At 33.0% G+C, this 10090-nt stretch overlaps 1 protein-coding gene across 2 annotated transcripts; it reads right to left on the bottom strand.

Moving 5' to 3' along the window:
* Positions 1-5932: 5932 nt before the first annotated feature.
* On the bottom strand, positions 5933-9666 carry LOC121130548 (uncharacterized). Of its 2 annotated transcripts, none has more exons than XM_071893747.1 (4): positions 9518-9666; positions 7571-7686; positions 7043-7509; positions 5933-6270 (listed from the first exon to the last, which is right to left on the bottom strand). In XM_071893747.1, exons 2-4 carry the CDS (start codon positions 7670-7672, stop codon positions 6039-6041), a joined length of 801 nt encoding a protein of 266 aa, XP_071749848.1. In that variant the 5' UTR covers positions 7673-7686; positions 9518-9666; the 3' UTR covers positions 5933-6038. The 2 variants fall into 2 exon arrangements, with proteins under 2 accessions (XP_071749848.1, XP_040582215.1); XM_040726281.2 differs by having other exon boundaries at positions 9495-9653.
* Between the last annotated feature and the right edge of the window lie 424 nt (positions 9667-10090).

Raw genomic sequence — 10090 nt, forward strand, 5'->3', positions numbered from 1 at the left:
CATAATGAGACCAATTTGAGCTCTGTAATAATTTCTTTTACATATGTGCAAATAAATTATTCCTAAATAGACTTGGGATCTCTAAAAACAAAAAGAAAGGTTGATATAAAATATACAAGGGTTATATAACATGACTATTCATTAGTTTATAGGTTTTTTTGCAAAGAAATGAGCTGATTTATATTTTCCGGTAATTAAAAAGAGCGATTAGCAGTTGCCAGAGTTCGAAAAAATTATTTCGCTTGATGCAAATGTACATATAGTTTCATCACCTGGAATGCATTTTATCATTTCGTAAGTCATTATCTCTTCTTCCATTTTTTATAACTTGGATTCGTGGGTATCATATCCATTTTTAAGGCGCAATAGATATTCATGACGCAAAATATATGTTCGATTTTCTCAAATTAATAATTAATGCAATTGCTCCGTTTTATTAATATATGTATGTATGTTATGTGTAATATATTAACCCTATATAAATATATAAAGACTGGACTCCCTAAGATGTGTATTTTTCAGCAGTTTATCTCATTCTTAGAGTTAAGTGATACTCTAAGAAATGTACTAAAAATATAAACTATGAACCTCCAAGAGCATATCATTCAATAATGATGCAATTTGTGACGTTAGTGAGAACGCTCACCTTGTTCAAATTTACACATGCAACCTTAACCTTATTTTTGAAGAATGAGGTCATATAAATATTTGTTTTTCTTAGAAGTATAAATAATACCTTGCAAATTGATATACTCTTTAAGTGTATAATTATATTTGTTTAAATTATAATGGACTTTTTTTGTATAATTAGTTTGATTCATTTCTATAACACCACTATCTTTAAAATGTTTTTCTTTCTTGTGATTAAACTAATAAGATTGTTTCTATAAACTAACTGATAGTATATTTCATCAATGGATATATCGAAACTTTCATTAGTGTTGTATAATGTATACATACCCAAAAACTCAGCTGCTATAAAATGTAAATTATGATAAATTTCCATAATTATTCATTCGTAAAATAATATTTTTGAAACAAGTAGGTATACCGGGGAGTCCATTAAAATCGGAATACAAGTTTTAAACATCTACAAGATATAATTGATTAATTAACAATAGAATTTGAACAAAATGAAAACTATCAATAGATGTGTGTCTCTTCATAACTAATATAGCCGCCCTTAGTGGCAATGATGGCTTCCAGATGGCGGCAGAAGACCTAGCATCCGCTGCAGATGTATTACACTGTCATGGCGTCCCAGTGCTGGTAGACAGGGGCTTTGAGGGCCTTGGTGATTGGATGATGGGCACTGAAGGCCTTGAACCTTCACATGAACACTAAAGGTGTAGTCGAAGGTGTTGGCATCAGGACTATGTATAAGGGGGATAAAACTGTCAAAAATGAGTTCAAAAGACTCCTTCAAAATAATTTTGTAACGGAGGAGTTGGGTTTCTTACATTGCTGATGTGAAAAGTAGTCTATCCCCCCTTACAAGGCTCTTTCTACCTTCTTTTTTGATAGCTCTCTGGACAGTCTGGTTCAAAATCTCGAAATCTCTTGCATGGACCCTGATGGACTTCCCTGGACTGTTTTCTTTTATCCCTTCTGGTCCAGTTTGGTCTTTTTTTTTTTGACAGAACCCTTCCTCCTCTCCAGTGTTTCGGACTTGCTAACGGCGTAAATGGTGGTCCTGGAGATACACAACTGCTTGGAGTACAAGACTGGAAATTCGTCGATCACGTTCAACTGTCATTTTCTCGACATATACATCAGCTAGACAGCTAAGGTTTGTTTTGTTTAGTAGCTAATTGTTTATGCTTTAATAGATCGAAATATGAATTAGCTTCAATCACTCAACCTTTATTAATGATTGAATTAGTAATTGTTTAGATTTGAATGCACTACCCGGTATTAAAAAGATCTTCTGTCAACTATATACCGGGTGTACGAAGTGTTGAAGTCATTCATTGAATTATATTTTTTTTTTTTAAATAGCAATAAAACAAGTTTTATTTTTATAAATACTGATAGTACACATTTAAAATTTTGTTTTAAACAGTTTTAGAAATCATATCAGTTAAGTGACGTCCTCATTGTTAAATAAACTGAACTTTGTTATTTTAATACCTCGTGATTTTCCATTTTTGTTTTGTGTCTCTTTTGAAATACCCTTTCATTGAGAGATTTTAAAGAGATAGCTATTTGATGCCACGCATAATTTAATTCGCAACATATCTTATGGTATACATGTTGACGATTAGATAATTAGTTATTGACGATTTTGAAAAGTTTGTAAACATGTGTGTTTATAGAAATACATCCGGTCACAATTACCGGATTTGAACAAACTGCACCCATTTAAAATTCTTACATAATACCAAATCTGAGGGCACCAATTTTATTTCTATTCCATGATTATCCGTGGAGTTATTTGTGTTCAAACAATTTTGTAAATTTCAAATTATGAAATTGATTTGAAAAAATATTTTATTGGATATATTGTGTTCATGTTGCCATGTCTGTACAAGTTTTAACTTGTATAAATAAATGGTATAAGCTTCCATTCCTTGTTTAAATACATTCTTTAATTTAAAGATGGATCAATTTAATGATCAATTATACATTGATACTATCATTTTTATATTGATCTTTTAAAATTACATGGTATTATGTATCAATGAAGTAAATAAATGTGTAGTACATTTGAACTTTGGAATTTTGACGTTAGCTAAGTATGAGAAAAAAATTAATAAAGATTTCTGTTAAATTCATAATTAAAGAATGACAGGCTAGTTTCTTTTTTCTTTCCAAGTGTGTAAGTTTCAAATTTCCATCCGGTAGAATTAATAAAAGGGACATAATTGATTTTTTATTCTTCTTTATTTCACGTAAGACTATTACTAAGTTTCATTGTTAAAGTTTTCTGTGTTAATATATTGAATAGACTTATCCTTCAAATACAAAGAAGCCTGCAAAGCTGAATTTCTTAAAATTTGTATTTGAGCTCTGCACCATCGGAAGTTTTTTATATACATAGTATTAGTAGTTATATTTGGTTCATGGATAATTGGCATAGAGAAAATTCCTAGAGGAAAATTGTCTTTCTGGAAAATTTTGGGCCGCTCCAAATACTTCAAAATGAACTCCGGGTCCATGGTTTTTAAACTGCTTGGTGTCATTGCCATTCCCTTTATCAACCCAAGGGCCGCTGTTTATTTTGGAGTATTTCGAGGCGGCCTAAATGATTTGTGAAGTTTTGGCGGTGGTGTTTTTTTCTGCATGGTGTCTCTGCCGTCTTCAGCAATCTATGGGCTCGGGGCTCCTTTAAAAATTAGCTGGGCATTAATGTTTTTTGAAGTTGTGCCCTGGTTTTGAACCTGACCGGTGCATTTGCCGTAGTCTTACACAAACCATGGGCTCTGGGTTCATTTTGAAGTCAACGTCGGGGGTCTAAATGCTTTGTGAAATGGGCAGTGGTTTTTAACTGCCTGATAATCTTCCTGTACTTTTAATCAACCCATGGGCCTGGGGTTTATTTTGGAGCTTTTAGAACCAGCGGAGGTGGGGGTTCACCTGCATGGTGTATCTGTCATAGTCTGAAATAACCCATGGCCTCGGGGTTCATTTTAAATTATTAGGAAGAGACCTAATTTGTGAAGTGGCGGCATTGGTGGATCTACTATTTGCACAAAACAAGTTTTTGGGGTGAGGTATTGTAATTTTGTTAGTAGATGATGGGAAATTTTCCCAATGACAATTTTCCACAGTGGCAATTTTCTCAAGGGGAATTTTTCCCTAATAAAAATAATTTCAATAACAATTTTACACGGGGAATTTTCTCAAGGTAATTCTCCGTGCACGGTTATATTCATAAATAATTTCTATAAAGACATTTGGAAGAACCATATTCTCTTTATACATTCAAGATGGACCCGAAATTTATTTGTTCCCAACAATACTCTGTAAAAAGAGGTGGAAGACTTAGTAAATATAATATCATAGACGAATAAAAATTTGGACATCGTCTACGTAAAGAAACAAACATGATTGTTTGGAAACTGCTACCTGTATTCAATAAATATTTTGTTACACAATTGAGGGATCCTGTTCTGCAATGCATTAAGGGTAAAAACTTTGATAACGAAGATTGTTCTAATAATCAAAGAGAAATATCCAAATTGATCATGTATTGTAAATATTTCTTAGTATAAATCTAATATTATTTGAAAAAAAACTTTTTAACTAATGTTGTTTTACAGTTATTTTAGTAATTTATGTTTTTTTTTTGTTATAAATAATTATCCACCTTATTAATGATTCAGTTTCTAGAAAAGGGCTCAAAATATTCCAACTTCGAAAATAATTTTTATGAGTTATTAAATGTGTGTAACTAAGTTTGTTGTGAGGACTAATATATTTGTTTATTCTGTCTGTCCCATCCCATGTGAGTGTATCCAATGCCCCGAACTAATTTCCATTTGCAAAACAATGACAAACAAATTCTCACATCAACATCACATTATCAAAAATTCAATCATTCACTTCTAATCATTTATGTAGCTATTTGACAATAACTAAATTGCTTTATATTATCAACTTAGTGACTCTACTTAACTCTATTGTATCAGACCATATTTCATACGAAATGTAACAGAAGAATAGCCCAAATCGGTTCATAGTAGCCAGTCATCCCAACTATGGAATTATTATTAAATAAGTGTTGGATTTGTTGTGAGCTTAAGAAGAGCTAATTCGAATTCAACCAATCAACGTTCAAAACACTGATAAGGAGAAACTTCAACACCTAACAACAAAATACAAGGGAAATTTTTGGATTTGTGTTGTAACGCTCTGACTGGAATTTTTATTTTTCTTATGTTCTCGCAACCTCATACTAAAATTAACCAAAATCTTTGTAAAGACTTTAATTGAAGATGATAATATAATAATGTCACGTTCTTTTGCCCAACAGCCGCTCCTATCAACCATCAATTTCATTTATCAGTCTTGCCCTCAGTCGTTTACTGCTTATACTTCTATGTAATAATGGATAAAAAGGATATGGACAAAAGGTTGAGGAGGTAAAATACTACGGGTTAAAGTACAGCCTAATTGTCTTGCTCCAAATGAAATTAACAATTTAAAAAACAAACAAACAAAGGACGTAGCGACTTACATTCTCTCAAAAAGTAACTGGAATTGTTAGTAATTTAAATTTTTTTTACAGGTCGTCAGCACTGCTTAAGGGAGTTATAACACTACCTTAAGATATCTCACGAGTGAATTTGTACCATTCTGACTGAAAATTCATCTGTTTTGGAACAAGCCTTGCAGCGACGCGTTCCATGCCCAAACTTTCAGTTAGAATGGGACGAACTGACTCATGATAAATGTTAAGCAATGTTATAACTCCCTCAAGCTTCTATGATGATTTTTTTGTTTAATAATTTGTTCATTCTAAAAATCGTGGAGAACTACTGAGGTAGATTGACTTATCCAGCTGTTGCAAGCAAACTGGCTTAAAAATCGTGCTCAAATCTGACATCATATTGAAAAACTGTGCTGCCGACCTAGCAAAAAGAATGCTTATAAATGCTTTCAGTGTGGGCAATTTAAATGTACTCTGTACTTTTTGACAGAATGTAGATTGAAGCCAGAACTATTTTTGTGATCCTGGGACATACCGCACCCATATTTTAAATGGGTGCGTCATACTATTTAATATAAAAATAATAGTGATGTCTCTAAAGTACATAGATCTAAAAAAGATTTATTATTTCAAATCACATTGTCGTGGTTCACGAGGGGAAAGTTGGCGAAATTGGGTCATACTTTGAACTCATAAATATTACAAAATGGTTATTTCAAGAATTTAGTCCAAACACAAACCTTTTAACACATAAAGCCCTTGAGATACACTCGTACTGTGTGTGTGTTTTTTTTTAGATTTATATATATTTTATAATCAAATACACATTATTTTTCTTCAAAATAAATGTTAAACTAACATCCTTTCAAAAACTAACTTAATATTTTTATAAGATAGTTTGAATGAGGCCTCGATATCCGTCCTTTAAGAACTCTTTGAGGGTTTCCATATTTTTATCAAAAGCCAACTGTCCCATAGTACTCATCAATGTGTTGGCTGTTTTACCCATAACACCTCCTCCCATGAGATTCTCAAAATCAAAGGCCTGCTCATCAAAACCAATCCCGATTTCCAACTCTTGCATAACCAATTTCATGTTCTTGGTTGAGGCTGCTAGTCTGGAATAAATAGAAATGAGTGTAAACAGTTATTGAACGCCCCTCTGAGAGTATCTAGGTGTAGAGGACGGGCTTAAGAGGGGGTCTTACCGAGGTCAAATTGGATATAGTCTTGTAAAAAATTAAATATATACACTAAAGGTGGGTTACCATATCTATCATGCCGTTGTTTGAAATTTATTTATAAGAACTTTTGCATATTATATTCTTCAAACCTCAACAACAAAAAGAGTTTCTATGCTGAAAGGCTGAAAGGACTATCGGGAGGGCCGTAAAGGGCGACTCGGAATTGTGTTCATGCACAAGGATCCCACGCCACCTTCTTACAGAATACATGCATGCCAGGAGGGTAAAAAGGTAAAGAGGCAAAGAGATGTGAGGCCCTTCCTCGTCAGATTTGGATCCGCTGTAATGTGTGAAACACATGGGAGAGACAGAAAAATGTGTACTCATAAATGGCCACCATAGTTGCTGCCTTTCACAACTTGTCCAATGAGTCTGTCATCAATGCCTTTTGGTGACGTCTAAAGGTATTGATTGATGCTGAAGGTGGGCATATTTAGTGAGCAAGTTTGGAAAGGCTTTGTTCACAAGTTTTGTAAAAAAATAAATATTGTAGTATTACGAGTTGACGTTTTTCTGCCTAACCGTGTAGACGCAAAATAGATGTGGTAACCCAGATTGAAAATACATTTTAAGAAAGGACAGAAAAGAAAGAGCCGAGCGGAATCCTGCTCTATATGTATAGTCTGAAAGTTTGATTCTTACTTACACGACAGTCGACATTCTACAATTATCAATTGCGATCTTAAAATCCCCATTCCCTCTCACGGGCAGTAGCCCCGCAAGAGCAGTTCCATTCAATCTGTACATTCCCGTAATGACAATATCGGAAGTGAGTGTTAGCATGACCTTTAGGTCATTCAGCCCATAGTGTCGTACCACTCTTAAGTAATCGACTTTGATGGAACTTAAACCAGAAATGACGATATTTTTTGCGATAAAGTTGATATCCATGAGTTTGCTCTCTTCGTCGATCTCAAACCCCTCTTGTAGATGAAGAGGATCCGTAAAGTGAAGGATTTCCGTTAGTTTATCTTGAACGATATATTTGTCGAATATTCTATTCAGTATGGATTCCATTGCAGTATCTCGGAAGGATTTTCCGCTTGTGGTGAGGGCATTGGATAATTCACCACTTTTTGCCCATTTAATTCCATTGACGTCTTCCAAGTCCAACTAAAATAAAAAGCTTCTGGAATGCAATCATAATCTGAGGAAATCATATTCATTTGCAAACCTTTGTAAGTTTTTCTTCAAGAGACTTGAACATTGGCTTGTCTCCTTGAACGAACAAAATGACGACTGATAATATCAATATTTCGCTAAATGCCATCATCATTGTTGTAATATAGTCTGTAACAAAGAAAATGTATTTAGTACATTTTGTTAGGGCGGATTTTAGCGGGAGATTTCTTTGTTTGTCCTTTGATGACAAATTAAAAAATATATTTCTTTTTATTTTAAAACGACATTTTTTTTTATAAAATGTCAATCCTTTTAAATGTTCATATGATTGATCCATTAGAGTTGCACGAATAAAGTATACGTTAACATTATAGATTTGCAATGGGCTAGAAAAGTAATGAATATTGGGTTTATATTTTAGCTTGCCCGTTTTTTGGTGTTGGCAGCCTGAGGAGATAATTTTCTTTTCCTCAGCTGTTATCATTAATATTTATTTCCTGAGTTGTGAATTTCCTTTTCTAAATAGATTCAAATATATTCCAAACCTAATTAAACATTCGTGCGTGCACATAAAAAAGACGGAGACTAACCATGAGGATTCGTTGCAGAGTTATAATTGTAATTCCTTGTTGGACTCAGAGTAATATCAAGGATAAGAAAATTAATGTACTTATTGCCAATGCCCTTTTTATTTATTTTGTCACAGCTGCTGTTAGCTGATAAAATGACACGTCATGACAGCTAAGCTCCTCCTCCTTCACATTCATGAAATTGTCAGAGTTACCATGTTGAGTTTTGGTTTATATGACAAAATTCTACAGATTGGCATAATTTCTCATCTAGGGCATGAACGAGCTAAAAAATATATGTTATCTGATATATGCTGTAGCTGTTTTTAGCTTGGAAGCCCAACATACGTTTGTAACAGAGCCCTCGATGTGAGTAACATACCTTTTATATTAAATAACGTTGTCATTCAGGGAGTTGTATTATTTTGTCGCTAGACGGCGCTACCCTCTGCTGCTTTTTTTTTTTTACAAACTAATATAAGTAAACAACGTTCATACCCAGTGATGCTAGTCGTTAGCATCATTGGGTATGTAAAGAAAGTGAAAATAAATATGGAAACCCCGATAACCAAAATAATGTTTTGGTAAAAAGAGAAGCTTTTCTATCATGACGTTTCATTAGATCCGCTAAAAGTAGCCATGCCAAACGGGGAAGGGGTGAAGGAAATAAAAATGAATATAGGCAAGAATTACTCAGACGTCGATTATCAAGTCTACACTTAGTCCAACGAGGGCTTATAATCATATCTCCCCAACAAAGCCTCTAGGTTACTCTCCGTATTTTATGAAGCACACGACACAAATGTTCAATCAGGTTCTAAATTATAATTAAATGTAGTAGAAAAGAATTTCCTTACTCCGTAATTAAATAATAATGATAGCAACTTATGCAACTTAAAAAAAAAAAAAAAAAAATGGTTGATATAAAAAATGCAATAGATTAACACTACTGCCTATTAGTTCATCTGATTTATCAAAATTGAATAAAGATTGTATATTTTTCTCTAGGAGCGATTGTGAATCAAACCAACACACAGTCAGCTCAAAATAATTATTTATCTCGATTGTATTGTCGACTGAGCATCGTCGCTCCATTCTATTTTCATGGCTTGGCTATAAAAATGTATTCTGCGTGTACATATTTACAAATTTTATTAAATGCAGGCCTCGGACAAGTGCCCCCCAACCGCATAAAATCGGTCATGAATTTATTCCAATATCTTTAATTGATTTGATTGATAAATTTCAATAAGAAATGTTAGGTTATGAATGAACTACATGTTCATCATGATTCGTTCACAAAACTTTTCCCTCAGTATATATATTTAATAAATATATATTTGAATGACATTTCAAATATGTAGAAGATAATTAATGTGAATAAATATACAAAAAATATGTACTTACGTTGAAAATATCTGAACAAATACCTTTACTCCTTGTATCAATTACGAGATATTTAAACTAATTAATCATGGAGTGATTAATTTTTTTAAATGAATTTGTTTGCTTTCTTGAAATAATATACTTTGGTGAGACAATGGGATTAATCGTCGACTTTGAAGTCAGGCTAAACAAAGGTTTTTTAACAAGACATGCAAGTGTCGAATGAATAATAATATATATCGCTCTTTGAAATGTCAAACAATATCCTTTATCTGTTTGGGTTTCATTTGAATCCTTTTTATCTTTTCTTACTGATATTTCGTAGCTTCTTACTACAAACTTTAGTTTTATTATTATGGAACACGATATATCCAATTAAATTCCTTAGTCAGGGTTAAACTCTACAACAACAACAACAAAATACTGTAGTCACAAAAATCACAAGAGATTATCTCTCATTTTAAGTACTTTCATTGAATATCACTCTACATAAATTCAATCAACTTGATATTTAGTCGCAAACGCCTCCGTTCGTAGAAACTGGTTACTTTTCTTATATTACGCAACCTTTCATACAAAAAAATAAACAACCAGAAAAAGACCCTAAATGAGTTAAT

Source organism: Lepeophtheirus salmonis, chromosome Z, assembly GCF_016086655.4.
Source record: "Lepeophtheirus salmonis chromosome Z, UVic_Lsal_1.4, whole genome shotgun sequence".
NCBI classification, from domain to species: domain Eukaryota; kingdom Metazoa; phylum Arthropoda; class Copepoda; order Siphonostomatoida; family Caligidae; genus Lepeophtheirus; species Lepeophtheirus salmonis.